The sequence below is a fragment of the Rattus norvegicus genome, chromosome 2 (assembly GCF_021556685.1).
Source record: "Rattus norvegicus strain SHRSP/BbbUtx chromosome 2, alternate assembly SHRSP_T2T, whole genome shotgun sequence".
In the NCBI taxonomy this organism is placed as follows: domain Eukaryota; kingdom Metazoa; phylum Chordata; class Mammalia; order Rodentia; family Muridae; genus Rattus; species Rattus norvegicus.
This window is the reverse complement of record NC_141535.1, coordinates 149,786,168-149,807,135: the sequence shown is the minus strand read 5'-3', so window position 1 is coordinate 149,807,135 and position 20,968 is coordinate 149,786,168. Positions and strand designations below refer to the sequence as shown.

Below are 20,968 nucleotides of genomic sequence, written 5' to 3'. Positions count from 1 at the left end.
CCAAAGTGACAGGTTTCAGGCAATGTGCAGAGCCAGAGGATAGAAATATCAGAAGGTGATGTGTTACCACACAATGAAAGCACAGCAGAAACCCAGGCAAACCCTGCCCAGAGTGTCAAGAGATCTTGTGTGACTTGTCTTTTCTTAAAAAAAAAAAAAACCACTCACATCATCAGCAAGATGAGCATAACAGTACAGAATGCATAGGATTGTTGTGTAAATTAAATATATATGGGGACAATGCCTCTGAAATTACTGTTTTGATTCTATGTCCCCCACAGAATATGCATCAGATAAAAATCCAGGATGAGCCTCACAACACGCCCACACACAAAAGGGCCACAACTGACATGGATAATGTCAGTACTTTCTTTCCTCTTGGCTATTCTTAACATAGAGAAAAACCTTTAGAGTACAAATATATACATATACATACATATGTATACACATACATATATACATATACACACATATATATTAGTATAGTTATTAATATATATATATATATATATATATATATATATATATCCATTCTTGAGTTTAAAAGTAAATTGGGTATGATGGTTATTTTTGACTAAAACTAAAATTAACTGAAGACCAAGTTGCTGGCTCCATTGGCTCATTCGACATAGGAAGACTCATTACTTAAATCCAGGGTAAAGGAACCCTTTCCCCTTCCAAAATCTAGGCCACATCTTCTCCTGGCAGCCAACATAAAAGACAAGAAACAAACTTTGGCCTTTGCCTGCTTACCTCTGCTTATCTCACTGGCATTAGAGCCTACCTTCTTTGAGATTCTGATGTATACTGAAGTCCAGCTGAGACATATGGCCTCAAACTAATGGATTCTTAAGACTTTCCATTAGGAGATAGCCAACGTTGGACTACCTGGACCATAGCCTGTAAGCCACTGTAATAAACTCTCTTTTGATAGATAGATAGATAGATAGATAGATAGATAGATAGATAGATACAGACAGACAGACAGACAGACAGACACACACACACACACACACACACACACACTGATTCATTCATTCTATCCGTCCTGTTCCTCTAGAGAACTCTGACTAGTATGGGGAGAGTTTTTCTAAGTGAAAATGTCACAATACTCAAGAAGCTTCAGCAGGAAGGGAAATGATTTATGGGTTGTTTGACTATGCAGAAAAAAGTTCTACACCTAAGCAAGATGAGCAAGAGGGAAGAAGGATGGGGGGGCAGAGAGAGGAGACACAAAAAAATGTGCTAATATACAACTAATCATAATACATTATTAAAGGATGATTTCTAGCTCTGTTTCCAGATGGCCCAATCAAGTAAGCCAATGTTTAAATGTTATAAGGTGAAAATGCTAGGCTTATAAACATAAGGGAGAACTTATATACATGGTTTATGTTTTTACTCCCTTAGATCTTGTTTAATAAAATTGTTTCTTTGATAAGTGAGATTTTAGCACATTTTGGTTTAAGGTTATCTATCATTATGTTCAATGACATTGTTCTTGTCTAATAAATGGTTAAAATGGCCACGATTGAGAATGCAGCAAATGACGTGGCTGGGAGAAACAACAGGAATTCTCACTGTTTAAAAGTGGACAGTGGTGGGGCAGAGGAGCATACCTTTAATCCCAGCACTTGGAGAGGCAGTAGCAGAAGGATCTCTGTGAGTTCAAGTCTAGCCTAACTCACATAACATGTTCTAGGCTAGCCAGTGCTACACTCTGAGACCCTGTCTCACAGTGGATGGATGGAATGGACGAATGAATGGATAGACAGATAAACAAACAAATAAATAAATAGTAGTTTGCTAAGTGATCTAGTTACTTATGAACAGGTTTCCTTATAAGGTCAGTTCCAGCACAGAATAGCAACCAATATACAGTGGTACTGTGCCCAAATTATCTCAGAGACAAATAGTGCTTAAATCATAAGAAGAAAACATTAAGTTAACTCTCAAACTCAATTTGTAGCTGTACCTGCATTCCATAGCAAATTCCTAGGACAGGCTTGCCAATGGTAAATATTGCTGGATCAAACCAGGGAGCATCCTCTGCATACACAGAATTAGGTCCTCCAGATATGATAATAGCCCTGTGTATGAGTGAAAGAGTCAGTAAACAATGTGACTACTAATTTTTAATTACTTAATACAACAATATATATAAAGGTTGAAGAAAAAAGTACAAACACGGGTCCTCTGTCTGTACAGATCAATACTGTAGTTGTTCATGACACCCAACTCACTTGGAAGACAGCTCTATATTAGCTACTCCAGGAATATGATGAAGAGAGCATGTAGGGTGAGGAAAATTGCCTAGACCACAATCTGAAAAGGTGAGTGTGCACCAAAGGCCTCTGGTATACAGAGAAGGAAAACCCGTATGAAGGAGAAGAGCAGTGGGAGGAGAAGGAGCACTTGAGTCAGGAAAATCATGAGTTCAACCTTATCCTCAAGCTACATACCAAGTTCAAGGCCAGCCTGGACTACATAAGACCCTGTCTCAGAAAAGAAAGAAAAAGAAAACAACAAGCCACATAGCTAAGTCTTGTAGTGCATGCCTCTAATTTTATATTTGGGAGGAAGGGTGAAGCAAGAGAATCACCACAAATTTCTACAATAGTGAATTCAGTAACAGCCAGAGAGGACTGCAAAGCAAGTGCCTATGTTTTGTTTTCTTTTTTATAAATAAAGAAAAACGGAAACATACTCTGGAGCTAGTGAAAAGACTCATCAGGTAAAGGCACGTGCTACCAGTCCTAATAGCCTGAATTTGATCCCTCAGATTCATACGGTGAAAGGAGAAAACTGGTCCCACAAATTATCTTCTCAAGCTCATATGTAAATGTACATGCACACAGTTTAAGTTTTAAACCTACCTACCAGGCAAGACATCTGAAGAGAAAGACAGCACATCTAGTGTTAAGGCTCAAACCCCAGACAACTAGCCGAGGTGCCCATTAACAGATCAAAGACCACACTGACCACCAGGTTTGCAGGTTCCTTCTATCCCTCAGGATATGGCTGGCATACTCCATCGCCTACCATGAACTTCTCCATCCAGCTATTTCCTACATAATCCAGCCATTTAAATTAGCTATCCTTTTAGTCCAGCCTTTAGTCTCTTGGCCAAGGCTGCCCCTCTTGGTAAGCAACTCCTCCCCCTTTCCCATTTTCCTTACATGGCCCAGCTCAAGGTCCTGTTCAAGGGACTCTCAGATGCCCCTGCCTCTAACTGTGCTTTGCTCTCTACCTACAATAAGCTTTCTCCTCCACCATACCTAAGAGCAGTCATGTCCTTCCTTTTTCAGTTCTTTATTTTCAGTCACCTAATGTAAAAGCCTGAGTCAATTAAGGATGGCCACTGCAGACACTTCTGGGGAAAACCTATCAAGCACTAATCCATGTGAAAGGACAGAACATTAAAAGCTGTAGAACCAAACGCCTCAAATAACTAGGCTGTCTTGCCTGGTAGGGGCATGAGCCACTGGAATTATAGCCTTATATGGCTTAGGTTTTTCTCCTTTAGCAATTAGTTTTAGGAGACAAAAGGGACTTCTGTATAAATACTTCTTCCCTTTCAGCTACTCTACCCAACCATATATTTTTTTCCTTTGATTAAATGCTCTAAGAGCAATGAATAAATGATCATTATAACTGCACCTAACTGTGATCCTCAAATCATATAAAGTATAACCTATTCAACAAGGTGGTCAGCTCTATCATGGAAATCAAGTAAACTCCTAGAATCATCAAAACAAACAAACAAAAAATGAAAACATAAAGGTTATCTTTTTGACTAAAAGTATAAATTATTCCTTTTTAATTCCAAATCAGAGCTATAGAAAATTTGTTACAAAAGTGTGCTGGATTTTTATTAAAAAAAAAAATCAATGCCCAAATAAACTAGTCAAAAAATATTCCAAAATCTAAACTCAATCTCATTGACAATGTATTGATCAGAGACTACCGAAATCCTTGTTCCTTTATGGCAAAAGCTGGTGTTTCCAAGGGAAAGATTTCAGACTGTACAAAGAGCTCCCGCACTCTTCGGTCAATGACTTTTCCATACTGAGCCCCAGCATCCAGAATGACAACAGCTCCTTCGTAGTGGTGACAACCATCCTTAAGGTCTCCTCCAGCATTCTCCGGCTACAAGTAAAACAAACAGAAATTCTAATTTACAAAAACTGTATTACTAGGGGCTATTAAGATGGAGTCAAGCCCAAAGACCTGAATTTGATGCCTGAGGCAAACCACCAGGAGAAGCTACAAGCTGCCCTCTGACCTCCATGTGTCTGTTGCAGCACACTGTGTCTCCATATACGCAAAGTAAAAATTTTAATTACACTGTTTTAAAATATAGGGGGTCATTGTCAGCTTCACCACACAGAAATGCAAACTGTTAGTTTTTATTGTATTTCTAAGCTATGGATTCAGAAGTTCTGCTAAGTGTTAGATGTCAGTATACTCCCTCTCATGAATATATGAACCTGTGAATACAAGGTGCCATTACTGATGTGGTCACTCCTGCTAATGAGCTTTATGTGCACAGTCAAGCAGGAAAAGAATCCTGTTCTGCTAGCAGATCTGTGAATGCCAGCGTTCACATTACTTGTGCCTCCTCTGCACAGTAAGTGATACGACCATCCCATTAGGCACAGAATTCCTAAGAAACATTTTAATGAGGTAATTAAAACCTGCTGCTAGAGTGTAAGTATGGCCAAATTCACTTTAACAATTTTTTACACTACCTGAGAAAAACAGTATATACATCTAACTTAGAAAACATTTATTTTTAATTTTAAACTTTCAAGCTTGCCTATTGAGGATAAACTTTTAACACTTCTGGAAAGCAATTTAGCAAAACCTAAAAGTGCTAAAGGTCAACTGCCTATGTCTGTTTGGGCCTGAGGGCTTCTTTGTGGGGCACTGTCTGATGGCTAATTTATATAAAACAACCCTGCCCAGAGAAAGAACACCATCCATAACTAGGCAGGTAGTCCTGGGGTATTAAAGAAAGCTAGCCAAGCGTAAGTTTGAAAAGAAACAAGAAAGCAAGCCTGCAAGCAACAGTCCTCCATGGTAAGTCTTGACTTCCCTCAATGGCCCTCCCTCAATGGCGAATTGTGTTCTTGTTGTGTAAACCAAGCCAACCCCTTTCCTTACCAAGTTGCCTGTGGTCAAAAATGTCTTATCATAGAAAACTTGAACAAATGTGCTTGGAGATATCTACCTGGACAAGAATGCAAAAGTAGAAGACTGGGCATGAATATAACAAAATTTCCAATGTTCCACAAGCAACTGAAGTTGGATGATAAATCCAGTGCACTAATTTAGTCTAGGTTCTTATCTTGGTTTCTGCAAGACCTGGAACTGAGGAGAGGATCCAGAGGAGGGGCTGGAAGGTAGGAAGAGGAAAAATGGGAGAAACAAAGACGAAAATGTAGCTTAACAGACTGCCTGCCTGGAAAGTGAGAAGTCCTTTATTGGTCTTGTTTCCACTTTGTCACCATTATGAGGAAATCAAGAGCTTACTAGCATCAGAAGAGACAGAAGAGACAATAAAAAATGAGGCTAGACAATGACAGGTGGCCCATAAATTTCTGGACAAATAATAATAATAGTTTTAACATTATTATTTTTGTGCCTGTTAATTATCATTCTCATGACTATAGCTAACTGATACGTTATAGTAACATAATCACTATATAGTATAATGGTATAGTACTTTACAACCCTGGTCCACCTGCCCATGGCTGGCACCTCCCACAAGGTGGGCAGTCCAATCCACCAAAAAAAAAAAAAAAAAAAAAAAAAACCTCCCTACAACTTTACCTACAGGCCACCTGGGAGGCATTGTCTCAACTACTTTCCATCTATCTTTCCAGATAACAAAAAGCCAAACAGAACACCCATTACATAAAATATTGTAACAGAATTTTTATAGGTTTTAAAAATAGGGGCTGGGCATATGGCTCAGAGATTATGACACTGCACTGAATATTATTCCAGAGGAACCAAGTTCCATTCTCAACCCACATGGCAGCTCACTCGTGTCTATAATTCCAGTCCCAGGGGATCTGATGTCCTTTTCTGACTTCCATAGACATGCAGGCACGAGTGCATGGTACAGAGCACTCATGCAAGCATAACACCCATAAACGTGTGTGTGTGTGTGTGTGTGTGTGTGTGTGTGTGTGTGTGTGTGTTATATGTAGGAAGGTAGCCTTAAACTGACATATGTCTCCACCCACCTTGATGGTGCTAGAATAGCCATCTGTGATAATTAATTCTAATTGTCCAGCTTAAGAATTAGTTTATTGTTTGAATTAAGTTTTTGCATTTTATTTTTAAATTCCTTATAAGTGTTTTGCCTGCGTGTCTGTCTGCAGCATTTGTATGCAGTGTCCACAGGGGCCAGGTGAGGGCATTGGACCATCTGGGCTGGAGTTATAGACAGCTGTGAGTTGCTCACTCTGTCACATGATCTTGACATAAAATTTTGCTATTCACCTTAAACTCAAATATATCACAATGATCAAAATATCATCTTGAGAAAATGCTGAAAAATGGTCATACTGTTTTAGATAATTTTGTGAAAATACTATTCTAGATCGAAGTATGTTCTATAATACGCTGTGAACTCACCCACCATAAAGAAGAATTCTTCCAGTGAGTTGTAAGATTAAAAATTAAAGACAAATGTGTGTAAAGTGAGACTTATTCTTCATACCATGACAGGTGCCAACGTTTGAGAATTTGGAGCTACCTCACAATGTTTATTTACTTGTGCATTACAGGTTTTGAATGATTATTATATATTAAACAGCCATTCACGAGGTCGTGACACTTAAGCTCCAAGTTTGTAAGGGTAGAAATTATTCCTGGCTGTAGAACAGTTATCCCCACTCCAAAGTTTGGAGTTTCATACACCCGAGGAGAAATTTAACCAGATTGCTAAAGCTAGGCCACAATCATGCACAAGAGTGATTACTTTTTGCTAAAGTAATTGTATTTCAACACTGCAGTTTCTCGCTGACAAAACTGACTTTGTGAAGGTCAGAAAGCTCTCCAAGTCAAAGACGACTTTCGGTCGGAAGTGAAGGGGGCCAATTCAGTGGCCAGGCAAGAAAGAACGACGTCTAAGACTGGGAGTTGAAGGCCACAAGCGCGAATCAACCGCCCAACGCTCTCGCGTCTTGGCTAACACAGTTAGCCAACTTTTTCAAGCACTCAGGGAGACCTCAGTTCCCAGGGAAAGATCCCAAACGCGGGAGAACACGTTCCCCAAAACTAGCACGTAAAACACGAGACATAGTACGCAGGAACTATAGCTGGCCACACATTCCTCCCCTCCTAGGATGGCGGGAGAAGAGGGTGACAGAGAACACTTGGGACTAGGAACAGAAGCTGCGGTCATTCCGGAGACAGAAAGGCCTGCACTAGGTTGGAAAGAATGCAGGCAGGCCTGGCGCGACCGCCGCAAGCGAGGCCCCGACCCTGCCCTGAGGCTGAAGGGCCTGGGAGTCCCCAAGAATCGCGGCCCACGGCTGGGTCCCCTCTGCGCTGGAACTTGACGCTTTCGGCAGCGAGGGCCGCTCGCATCCACACACTAGCAAAGCCAACAAAGCGCCTCCGATGCCGGAAAGCCACGCCGCAGGCCGGGCTGGCACATGCGGAATCCCGCTGAACCCGCCAAGTGAGGCGGACGGATGCCCAGGCCTCGCTCACGCTGCCGGAGGGAAGCAGAGACCCCAATCACAGACTGACCTTGGAATCTCCGTTGCACAGGGCCATCGGGGACCAGCGCGGCGGGCGCAGACCGCTGGCAAGGCCTGGACGCGAGCAGCACAGCACCGGGACCGGCTGAAGCGTGAGGCACAGCAACAGCCCGGAACCTGGCCTCGGCCTCAGAACACAGAAGCGCGCGCTGTTCCCTCCTCCAGCTTCCGCCCGACCGCCTCTAACCGGCCCCGCCTCCTGGCCCCGCCTCCCAGGCGGGGCCGTGCAAACTCCGCCCTCATTGTCACTCGGAGAAGAGAATACCCAGCCTACCAAAAAGGAAAGCATCAGCCTTGCCCCTAGGCAGGGCAGTAGAACTGGATGTGATAATTGGCATTAACTAAGTAGTGGCTACATACCATCTCAAACCTCAAATCTTTGTAAACTGCAAGATACAGTTAAGTAATGGATTCATTGTCACAATAAGGGTGGCTCAATTTTTCTGGATTTTTGTTTGTTTTTCTAAATAAGGTCACTCTGAAGACCAGACTACCTTCAAACTTAACTTAGATCTACCTGCCTCTGCTTCCTAAGTGCTAAAATTAAAGGTGTGTGCCACCACTCAGTTTTTTAACAATAAGCTGTAGATTTCTCAGAGAGCCTACCTTGTTGAAGAAATTACCTTCTATTTACTTGATTGCCTGTTTGATTTTGGTTGTTTCTTTCTTTCTTTTGTAACAATGAATGGTAGCCAGTCACCACCTTTGACCCCAGCTCTCTGGAGGCTGAGGTAGGCACATCTAAGTTCCAGGCCAGACTAAAAAAATAAGGAAATAAATAAATTTTAAAAAAGGTTCAAAGGCTCTTGATCTATCTATCTATCTCTCACTCTGGTCTACAAAGTGAGTTCCAGGACAGCTAGGGCTGGATAAGGAAACCTTGAGTCATTGAGCAGGGTGGCTGGGGAGATGACTCAACAGGTAAGAACTACCTAAACAATGAAGACTTGAGTTTAATTCCCAGAATCTACATCCAACCCAGGTGTGTCCACATTCACCTATAAACCCAGAAAAGCGAAGGATGGAGATAAAAGAAACACATGGGCTTACTGGCCACCAGCCTGTAGCCTCAGGTGTAATGAGAGAACCTGTCTCAAAAAATAAGGTGGGGGGGGTGATAAAACAGAAAACCTAATATCCTCCCATGGCCTCTGTGCCTATAAACGCATGTGCACATAGACCCAAACCCTACCCCCAACACACACACACACACACACACACACTGAAATAAGAACTTTTACAAGCAACAACAAAAAGAATGGATGGTGTGAATGAAGAAGCTAGGTGTCATTGGTGTTCTAACACACTTGTTACAGTGTCCCTGTGAGTTGGAGACCAGCCAAGACCACAGCCTGGGCAAAAAAAAAAAAAAAAAAAAAAAGGCAAGGAAGTAAATAAAATTGTTCAGAGGTGTCTCTCTCTCTCTCTCTCTCTCTCTCTCTCTCTCTCTCTCTCTCTCTCTCCTCCTCCTCCTCCTCCTCCCCCCCCCCCCCAAATCCCTGTCATGGGGTGATAGTTAATCTTGGCTCTCAGTTTGACTGAGTCTGGAATCAACTAAAAGATAAGCCACTGGGCACAAGTGGAATAGATTTTCTTGAGTAGGTTTTCTGTTGTCATCATGTTCCCACACAAGGAGATCCAAGAGAAGGCTTTTCTTTTCTGATTATGGGATGTAGGTGTTGCTGTGAGTCCATCTACCCTGTCACTGCTGGTAACAGCTTCTTCACTATTGAACACAATTTTTTCAACCTGCTAATGTGGACTAAAGGCCAGTGGCTCTCCAGGAACCGTTATGTCCTCAGTATAAGACTAGGACAATGGAGGAATCTCAACAGCTGAGTTGTCTGAACAGCTACCAGGTTCTTGGTCTTTCCAGAACCTGTTCAACAACACACACTATTTCAGGTAAGGCACTCTAAGAAATCTCATTTACTATTCTCAGTTCTAGTCTGCTGGAGAGCCCTGAATAATACACTCCGCACTACTTGGGACTGGACCTGGGGCAGCACACATACTAGGACATCTATTTGCTATATTCCCAGCACTCTTGTTTTTAAACTTGGATCTCACTAAGTTACCCAGACAGGCACTGAACTTACATGGCCCAGGTTGGTCATGACCTTGGGACCCTTTTGCCTCATCATTCTAAATAGCTACAGTCTTAGTCTTTCACCACCAGGTGCAACTGAATTCCAAACTGCTAAGTTGCTCACTAATCAGAGATCTGGCTACCCCTAGCCTATCTGCACTGCAGCCTGCACCTTTCTACAGTATATATTGAGACCCTATCTTTAAAAAAAAAAAAAGAGAGGAACTGCAGCAGGAGATAGGTGACACAGATAGACTTTATGATAGACTATCAAATAATAAAAGCTGGAACTGTTAAAGAAACATTTTCAGCCATCATAGCAATAGTAAGATAAGACATGAAATATCAATGAAGGCCAAAATTAGTGAGTGAAAGATAAGAAGTAAGCTTTACTTATATTTATGCAAAGTAAAATATCAAATTTTCGTGTCTTTGCTTGTTTGTGAGTAGGGTTTCACTGTTAACCCTTGCTAGTCATGAACTTGACATGGACTAACTACATTAGCCTCCCAAGTGTGTATGCTACCAAATCTGACAAAAATTAGCAACTTTAGAGGTGCCTCAAGACACACCTTACTTGAGTGATCAACATGAATATCACTGATAATACAATAAATCAGTATTGTGTCTCACTTGATGGTCTATGTGAAATGGGAATAGTGTTACTGTAGTTCTGCCTAAATTCATGAAAGAAATGGAAATCAATTGAAGACGTGTTTCACAAAATAACTGGTCTGTGATTGTATGCAGTTACTTATTTCCTTATGAAAACAATACCCCTAAACCTGATCATTAAAGGGGAATTTTCTTTGCAATTAAGACGGGGTTTATTCATCAAGAACAGCTTTTCTCTGTGATACTGTATGAGTTGGTACAGTCTAAGGGCTGGCTCTACCAGGCCTGAGATAGAGAGGCCCAAAGGCTGGGACTATGCTTTCCCATTCACACCTCAGACAAAGCTTTGAGAATATCCTCTGAGGGCTGGAACACTTTGATCCTCAGAGCATCTTCATCTGTCTGCAGCCTCTCTCTTACTTCTGCAACAATCAGGTCACAATTCCCAGAGAGAGTATTCGAGGTAGAAGCCATGTAGCCTTTTTTGATGTTCTTTCCTGTTAAGGATGAAATCTGGGGCTTTTATTCCCAGCCCCTGAAAGCCTTTTCTAATCTTGCCTTAGCTTGCAAACAAAATTGTTTCTTTGCCTTTTATTCGTTGGATGAATTACAGTCCCAGCCCAGATTCACTTCTCATTGCTTTAAAAACTTTATGATTTATGGAACTATGTAAGATTCCAAACAGCCAAACAATCCTGAACAAAAATAGCAGTGTTGGAGGAATTGGATAGGATTGCTATCCAAGACCTCAAGAAATATTATAGAGTCACAGTAATAAAAAAAAAAATATGGTGCTGGGCATGGTGGTGTAGAGGCAGGTGGATCTCCATAAGTTCAAGGTCAACCTAATCTATAAATTAAGTCCAAGACAGCCAGGAATACACAAAGAAACACTATCTAAAACAAATTTTAAAAATCAAAAAACCAAAAACATGAGTATGAATGAGTACTCATAGCTACAGCTATCTGATATTTGATAAAGGTGTCAAAACGTACACTAACTAAAAAAATGGGATATTTCACAAATGGTGCTGAGATAAGAATACGTGCATTTATTTTTTTTAAAAGAATGAAAGAAAGAAAAGGAAATAATAGACCCCTCTCTATCACCTTGCATAAAAACAAATTCCAAATGAGTGAGAGAGCGAGATGTCAAACCTATAACACTGAAACTGCTAGGAAAAAACACAGGCAGTGCCTACATGATGTAGGTGAAGGAAAGGACTTCCTGAATAGGACTCCACTTGTCCAAGAACTAAGACCAACAATTTGTAAGTGGGACTTCATGAAACTGCAAAGCTTCATGCTTCACAGCTAAAGAAACAATCAAGTGAGAGAAGAGGAAGCCTGCCACCTTGTATGATAGAGAACATAATAATATCCAGAACACACGAAGAACTCAAAAAAAAAAATCAAAGGAAAAAAAGAACAAATTACTCATTTTTAAAAAATGGGTTTTGAATCTAAACAAGAATTCTTTTAAAAAGAGGGGGTATATGGCTAAGAAATATTGTTGTTTTTTTTTAACGAAAATCTCAATCATTTGATTTTATTAGTAAACAGATGATACAAAATCCACAAACATCAAATTACAAGAAGGACCCACAAGAGGGTGGAATTAATTTTTGAAATGGAGCCCAGGAAAAAAGAAACTAGAGGTCACAATCCTGAGTATAAGTTACTCTTGTGCTTTTGAAAAATATTTCGTAAACCACAGCTGTAACTTCTTAGTATCTAGAATTTCACTGAGCTTGGCTACTGTGTTTTCTTTTGGCCAAATGCCCTGGTCTTTTAGGGACCACAAGAAGTCACAGTATCTTTCCGGTAAAATTCTCCTGTAAACAAAATATAAGCTAATTGGGATTTCTAGAAGTTAATAAAAAGGGAGAGACAAATATATTCTTCTAACATTTCCCCCTAGATCCAAGAAAGATTAGAAATTTTCTAAACTGAAACGTAATAATCCTGACTATGAGAAAAAAAAAAACTAACAAAAGTTATTAGATCCCAGTGTGTGGTTTAAAACAGCTCAAAATAACTCAATTGCCTTTGGTTATTTATAGGATAGCCAAGGTAGTTCATACCATACTGAACATGCCAGTGATTAAAATAAAAACAGAAACACACACACATACACACACACACAAATTCGGAAGTGGAATAATCAATATTTTGGTACAAGCCACTTGGTTAATTAAATTGGCCAAACTGATTCTTGAGGTTTATTCTAGTTAGGCAGATGATGACTAGAATGGTAAACATAGGATCATGTCCAGTGCTTAAGCATGCTGACTCAAGCCTAGGTTCCCAGCACTTAGGAGACTGAGGTAAGGTTGCCCTGAGTTCCAGACCAGCCTAGGCTACACTGTGAGGTCTTAAAACAAAGAGCAATTTTTAAAAAAAGTCAATCAGCTGATGACTGAACCACCAAACAAGTAATCCACAGTGATAAATGGCCAGAGTACAGGCTTTACTGGGCTACTTCAGAAATCACATATACATTTTTAAATCTAAGCATATTGCTACAAACCTATAATTCTGGTATTTAGAAAGCAGAGGCAGGATGGATCAATGAAAGTTTGTAAACATCCTGGTCAATATAGTGATTTTCAGGCCAGTGGGGGCTGCATAGTGAGGCTGAATCTCAAAGTTCATGTCTTAAAGTTTTACTGCTGTGAACAGACACCATGATGAAGGCAAGTCTTATAGAGGACAACATTTAATTGGGGCTGGCTTACAAGTTCAGAGGTTCAGGCCATAATAAAGGCAGGAGCAGGGCAGCATCTAGACAAGCATAGTGCAGGCAGAGCTGAGAGTTCTATTTCTTCATCTGAAGGCTGCTAGCAGAAGACTGGTTTACAGGCAGCTAGGATGAGGGTTTTAAAGCCCATACCCACAGTCAAACATCTACTCCAACAAGGCCACACCCACTCCAACAGGGTCACACCTTCTAACAGTGCCACTCCCTGGACCAAGCATATACAAACTATAACAGTCTTCTTCCCAAACAGACTTCTGTTAAGATCTTAGACTAGAAGCTGTCCTCCTGTTAGTAGGTGAGAGAATCAGAATAAGAAAAAAAATTTATCCCAGAGAGGAAAAGTATAGAAATTCATGAAAGAAGTAAAAAAAAAAAAAAATACAGGAGAGTAGAAACAGCATTGCATAGAGAAAGCAAGCCAAACACAGCCAAAGGAGCTCCCTGCTAGAGAGGAGACTTCGAAGCTGCTTCCCAAAGCAGTCTAGAGGCGAGCCAGATGCAAGCAGCCCTCCCCTCATGACCAGCCCACATATGACCCTCATAAATTCTCACAGATCTGGTGAGAATGAATACATAGGTCAGCAGCAGAGAGAAATGTCATTTTGTCATGTTAGTTCACTTAAGAGAATGTATTATTTACAAGCTGAGCTATCTGACTGATGTCCTGAGACTAGAAAACATTCATAAGTCTGGGGACCTTAATTTGCCCTCCGAGTGAGGGTAAGCCTAGTGAGACAGTTGTTCAAAGCAAGAAAGTCAAACACAAGAAAAGTGCAGATATCAGGTGGCTAGCTCAGTCTGAAAAGTGCACAGAGAGATACCATCACACTCAGTGGAAACAGGTTCCATCAGGCAAGAATACCCTAGATATTGACAGCTATGAGCCAGAGGACAGTGGGTAGACCAAATTCTGCAAGACAGCCATCTATCTGTCACTTACAGATAGATTGAGAGATGGCTGATCAGAAGGACATACGCTGCTCTTACAGAAGACCTCATTCCATTACCACATTGCCTGTCATTACAGTTTCAAGGGATCTGATGCCACCTTCTGGCCTTTGAGACCACCTGCGCACACTGGGTACACACCCAGACAAGCAAACAAACACATATACACATAAATAAAAATTAATTTTAAAAAGAAAATAAGAGGGAGCTATAAATAATGAGTCAGTTTTCCACAAAATACTTGAGTAATGCTGAAGAAAACGCTGGTATTAAATAAACAGTAAAACCCATTCTGAGAAGAGGCAAACCTCACAAAGTAAACTGTGGCAGGGAGTATTCAGGTGCAGTGTTCTGCAGAGGGTGGATTTTGTGAAACCTGTCACTTCCTAAATTGGGTGTGTTGGTTCATGCCTGTAATTCTAGCCCTTGGGAGACAAGACAAGAAGATAAGTCCAAAGTTATCCTCAGCTACATATAAAACTTTACATTGCTGGCCAGCCTTGACAAAGTGCCTCAAACAAACCTACAGGGGCTGGGCTGCCTGGCGTAGTACTAGAAGAAAGTCTCCACTAGGTAGGTCTGCAAGGGCAGGACCTCTATCACAGGTGATTCAAAGGCCAAGAGAATTATGGTGGTTGAAAAGATAATGGACCCCATGGGCTCACAGATTTGAATACTTGGTTTCCAGGGAGTGGCACTATTTGAAAGGATTAGATGTGGCCTTGTTGTAGAAAGTGTGTCACTGGGGTTAGGTTTGTGGTTTCAAAGAGACTGTTAGCAGCCCAGAGTCTCTCTCTCCCTGCTGGCTGTGGATCTTAGTGTAGAAGTCTAAGGTATTTCTCCAGCACCAAGTCTGCCTGCTTGCTATCATGCTTTACACCATGATGACAATGGACTAAATTTCTCAAACTATAAGCCAGCTCAATGAAATGCTTTCTTTCATAAGAATGCCCATGGTCATGATGTCTTTTCACGGCACAGGAGCGGAGACTAAGGCAATGATTATTCTCAAGCCTTAAGATTTCATATAATTTGCCTTGTAATTTGGACTTATCTAAGACCTGCCATTTCTTTCTTTCTTACTTCTATAAATATGATATATTGATTCTATGTCTGTCCTATAACTGTACTAATTGTCTTTAGGCTGGGTCTCACTTGGTGTCCAAGGCCAATCTGTCACTCTTGTTATGAGATGACAGGAATGATCCATCATTCTGGGCACCATAACTGAATTTTGAAAGTTTAGAGCATATATCTCATGGGTTCAAAATTCGGGATTAATTTCCCTCAAAATTAATGCAATATCAAGTCTTTCATATATTTGAGTATACCCATTATCATCTATTGTGTGATAAAAAGACCCCCACCAAAAAGCAACTTAAGGGAGAGAGGATTTAGTTTGGCTACAGTTCAAGGGTATACTCGATCATAACAGGGAAGTCCTGGTGTTGAGATCTTGAAGCATTGGTGACATTGAATCTACAGTCAGGAGGCAGAGAGAGATGGATGCTGGACTCCCTAACTTTCTCCCTTTTAATTGAGCCTGGGGAATGCCTTCCTACTTCAAATAACCTAACCAAGACAAAGCTTTAGAGGCATGCCCAGAAGCTACCAACTTAATTAGGTAATTCTTTACAGGCTTGCCTCTTTAGTGATTCTAGATTCTTTCAAGTTGACATTTGATATTAACCACATTACCTATATTTGATATGTAGATGAGGCTTTGGATTTAAAGTTGATGCCAGTAAAAGGTAAGGCGTTGGGGATACAGGAATGTAATGAGTATATTTTATAGAAGGAGATAAACTGATGCAACATAAGTAGAATGATTATGTCTCCCCATATTATTCTCTTTAATGTTAACCCCTAATCTTGGGATGGGGAGCCTTGGAAAGTGATTATGTCCTGAAATGGAGCTTTCATGAAAGGAATTAATGCTTTTAGAGAAGGGACTCAGAGCTGGGTCTTCTCAGAATTCACAAAGTAGCTCAGGCTGGTCTGTAATGGTGAATCTCTTGCCTTCGTCTCTTCAGTACTGTAATTACAACATGCATGTCACCACATCTGGCTGTAGGCTTTCTTTTAGTTAAAGGTTGTTTTGTTCTTGTTTGATTTGTGTTATCACTATTCATTTAAAAACAAAATTATACACACACAAAAAGATTGAGTTGGATAAATACAAAATGTTTCCCTAAAATTTTGCTCTAGTAATTTTCTCCTCTTGTTGGTATTTTTGTTTAGTTGGATACAGAAACTTAACATTCAGTTGACTGATAAATTAACTGGAGTGAAATAAGAACAATTATTAGCTCTGCTGTTACTGCTCATTTCCCAGCACAATTTCCTGTTGCTACCTAGAACAGACCTTGGAGAAATAGCTACAGTACAGTAGGTCATTGCCTTTAACAACCTGATCACAAAAGTTTACATCTGTCCACTACAATATATGTCTTTAAAAATCAAAAAGCAGACTGCAAGCAGGCTTCTGTAAAACCTCCACTGCTTGCTCACCTCACCTCGTGGTTTTAAAGTATAAAGTGAGAATGCAAACTGAACCCTATACTGAGGGCTTTCAGGAACTATCTTGGTTTTGGTGGCATCTTTATTCCATTCACAATGGTGTTGGGGTGCTTATTCTAGAAAGATCCCCACAACATAACCACTAAAGAAAAACTAGTACTATATCTAAGTAGTAATATTTGGAACAAATTATTTAAAACACTGATAAAAGCCAGACTGTAGTGAGTTTGAGGCTAGCATGGGTTATATGAGGCCCTTTCTAAAAATAAAAGACATTTTTAAATTTAAAATTAAATAATAAATAGGTTACTAAAACTACTTACTGATTAGATTTGCATCTGCTCCATATGAGAGAGTTCATGTTTGTTATTGTCAGCCTTGTCAAAAGCCCATCCCAGGAGACCAGAGGTCCTGGAAGGGTAAACTTACCATTGTTGCTTTGTGAAATGTCAAACTGCTCTCTAAATAGTCATGATTATACCCATACATTAGTGCTGCTTTCAGACTTTGTCACAGAACCTTCTTTCTGCAGTGGATAACAGCCCATACAAAGACTGACTCAACTGATCAAAATGCTGGAAATAAGTGATGGTTGAGTGCTCAGCCCTACCTGAGACGTTTACATTAATAACCATTCCTGGTCACCCCACCAAGACTCAAGGTACAATCTGACAGCTGGAAGATGGGGAGAGTGCTGTGTAATACTTTTCTAGACATAACATGGCTATGCACTCATGAACTATGATTACCTGAACAAGATCAATCCAGCCAACATTACAACACTGATGGGAGAGGGGCTCAGAAGACTCCACCTCTAACTCAAGAGCGCTTGACAATTGTTGGCTACTGGGAGAGGAATCATTTTTCTTTGAGTATGTGGCTGCCGGTAGGTTGCCCATGCTCCAGTGGTTAGCCTCAAAGACACATCCACTAACTGGACTCAGTGGGCTCTAAAAAGAAGAAGAAGAAGAAGAAGAAGCAGAAAATATAAATATGGGAAGGGATTGTAGTGGGGAAATGGAGAAGAAGAATTTTGATTGGATATGATCAAGATACATTGTATACATGTAAGGTATTTTCAAATAATTAGAAAAAGTTAGAATAAATTCATTTGTTTGTTTAACCCTACCACTTGGGAGGTCAGTCTGGACTATACAGTTAGAACCTGTCTCAAAACAAAACTCCACTAATGTTATATCCATAAAATCAATGACTTTACCCAATAAAAAAGAACAAATATAATATCTACTGAGATTGATCTATAAATATCTCATTTGTACTTCAAGGATTTCTATTCTGGGGGATATAGTTAGATCTAATGCCAAAGGTTATTATATGAGTTTACTCATACACTTCTTCAAATTATATACATATAATCAGGAAAAATATTAGGAACTGAAGAGAATGAGGAGGAAAGAAGTTGGTGCAACTGTAAAGGTTTGATACCAAATAGCAACAGCAATTAAAAATTCAACACAGAACACACACACACACACACACACACACACACACACACACACACACACACACGTGCACATGTGTTAGTGCACATACATGTTCAAAAGTTAATTATTCGTCTAGATGCTACTTTATAGGTATCTACTTCCTATGTTTCTAGTATTAAAGTTAGTAACTTGTTACAAAACTTAACAAAATAGCTTGCCCACTTGGTAAATTCCAAGGCAATATATCATCTCAAAATGGGGATGGGGATGAGGAATTGACAGCACCCTGAGAAACAACATCCAAGGTTGTCTTCTGGTCTTCATATGCACGTGCATTCATGTGCACATTCACACACAAGTGTACCCCCACCTCCCAACACAGGAAGACTCATATAAAAGGTCTGTACTTAATTCAGTTATATAACTCTTGCCCAGTATGTGTGGGGCTTAAGGTTTAATCTCAAAGTACAGAGGGAAAACAGATGGAAATGCAAACTTATCATTTTTTCCTCAAAAATAGAAACCAAAAACCCTACTGACTCCATAGCTTTTGTCTCAGTTAATGTTCTCTTGATGTGAAGACACATCATGACCACAGCAACTCTTATAAAGAAAAGCATTTAACTGGGCTTACCTACAGTATCAAAGCTTTAATCCATTATCATCATGACATATAGCATGGTAGCACACAGAACACAAGGTTCTGGAGAAGGAGGTGAGAGTTCTATATTCAGATCCAAAGGCAGCGGGCTGGAGAGATGGCTCAGCGGTTAAGAGCACCCGACTACTCTTCCAGAGGTCCTGAGTTCAATTCCCAGCAACCACATGGTGGCTCACAACCATCTGTAAAGAGATCCGATGCCCTCTTCTGGTGTATCTGAAGACAGCTGCAGTGTACTTATATATAATAAATGAATAAATCTTTAAAAAAAAAAAACAGATCTGAAGGCAGCAGGTAGAGAGAGCTATTTGTGCTTGCCTTGGGCTTTATTTATAGAACCTCAAAACACAGCCAGAGTGACATACTTCCTCCAACAAGGTGACACCTATTCTAACAAAGCCACAGTTCCTAATCCTAAATAGTGCCACTTCTTGATGACTAAGTATTCATATATTTGAGCCATGTGGGCCATTTTTATTCCATCCAATACAGTCTTGTAGGTTACTTCCTAAAAGTCTTGCAACTCTAAAATGGATGTGATAAAACTTATTCTGTATTCATTGAAATTGAGATTTTTACAGGAATGACAGCACATACCTGTAATGCTACGATTTGGAAAGTGGAAGTAGAAACACCAGGAGTTCAAAACCATCCTAACAAGTACATATCAAAATCAAGGCTGTCATAGGCTACATGAGATCTCCTCTAAAAAAAAAAAAAAAAGCAGAAACAAAAAAGGAGGGCCAGGCAGAATAATCCATCCCTTAATCTCAGCACACAGGAGTCAGAGGCAAGAGGCTTTGTGAGATCAGGTACAGCCTGGTCTACAAGGTGAGTTTCAAGCCAGTCAGGACCATACAGTAAGAACCTGTTGCAAAAATAAATAAGAAAAATAAATTGAGACTTTTGGTCTCTCATAGATAACACTACAAACTGTTTTCTGTGCCAATTTTTCAGACAGAGTCTTGCTATATTGCCACGATGGCCAGGAACTTCATTTATGGATTATAAGCATGGACTACTCAACCAACTCTGCTCTTCTCTTTAACAAAGATTGGAAGACTTCATGGTCACCGTTTTCCTTTATTTAAAGACTGGGTGTGGTGGCTCATTTATACAATTCTGGGACTCTGGAAGTTAAGGCAGGAGTATAGCTATAAGTTTCAAAGTACTCTTGCCTTCTAGTCTCTGGGGGCACCCCATACCCATTCATCCATACGCAATTCATTCGAATTCTATCCTTCCCTTCCCTCCCTCCACCCTGCCCAACTCTGACACAGAAAGGGGCAGGGAGGAGGTTGGGAGGAAAATAAAGGAGAATGAGAGAGAATACTGGGAGTCAGCTAAGTGGTTAATAAGCTGTAGAAAGAAGAAAAATGTGAAGGCGGCAAATTCACAAGGGAATTTAAAGCATTTTTTTTAAATGAAGAAAGCATGTATATTTGTAATGATGCTTGAAAACTGGCCAAATAAGGGTTCAATACAATTTTTGGAGAACTTAATTCTTTGGTAACAATAAAATGCTAAATCTAGTATCCCAACATTTCCAGCTCCAAGAACTTCCAACAATTCACCAAAACCCGAAGAAGGAAAGTCAATTAAAATGCATAACCACGGATTACAAGGTGGTTTCGAGAAGTTTCCATTGGAATAAAAATAAGCTGCAGCAGATTGAAATTTACCTCCTTCACCCTATGTCTAGTGTTCCCCTACATTTCTTCCTTCACACGGGAAAGTGGACAGCCTTATTCGTTCTGTGTATTAGGTACCAATGTCTCCATTTAGGCAGGCACAAAGGACCCACATCCTGACACCAAAGCTTAGTAACCTTTCTGGCAGGTTCACAAATATCAGCAGCATTACACAACTACGAACCAGAAAGTTATGCACTGAATTAAATACAGACACTGTAGCCTCTGACCATGCGCAATATTATTACCAAGGCCTAGACCAGTCCAGAAAATTCGCGCTCACGTGGCGATGAGGGCCCAATGGCCGAAGCACACGAGTTCCATCCAGGCGCATGCGCAAACGGAACCCGGGTAGTTAATGCGCTCGGTCCTGGACGCTCGGTACGCTGGCGTTATTCCTCCCTCGGGGTCAGAATCGAGGGAATTAATAGTTCCTAGCAAACTCTGTTTGCGGTCG

At 40.4% G+C, this 20,968-nt stretch overlaps 1 protein-coding gene across 5 annotated transcripts in view; it reads right to left on the bottom strand.

Annotated features, from left to right (window-relative positions):
* Gmps (guanosine monophosphate synthase) overlaps positions 1–20,841 on the bottom strand; it is a 47,721-nt gene extending 26,880 nt beyond the window's left edge. The window contains exons 1-6 of one of the 5 annotated variants that reach the window (XM_087619469.1): positions 20,760–20,841; positions 19,418–19,688; positions 18,794–19,002; positions 17,464–17,664; positions 3,968–4,149; positions 1,976–2,090 (exon numbers count right to left, since the gene is read on the bottom strand). In XM_087619469.1, the coding sequence (XP_087475595.1) occupies positions 1,976–2,090; positions 3,968–4,149; positions 17,464–17,613 (447 nt within the window). In that variant the 5' untranslated portion in view covers positions 17,614–17,664; positions 18,794–19,002; positions 19,418–19,688; positions 20,760–20,841. 5 annotated transcript variants of the gene reach the window in all.
* Positions 20,842–20,968: the final 127 nt, after the last annotated feature.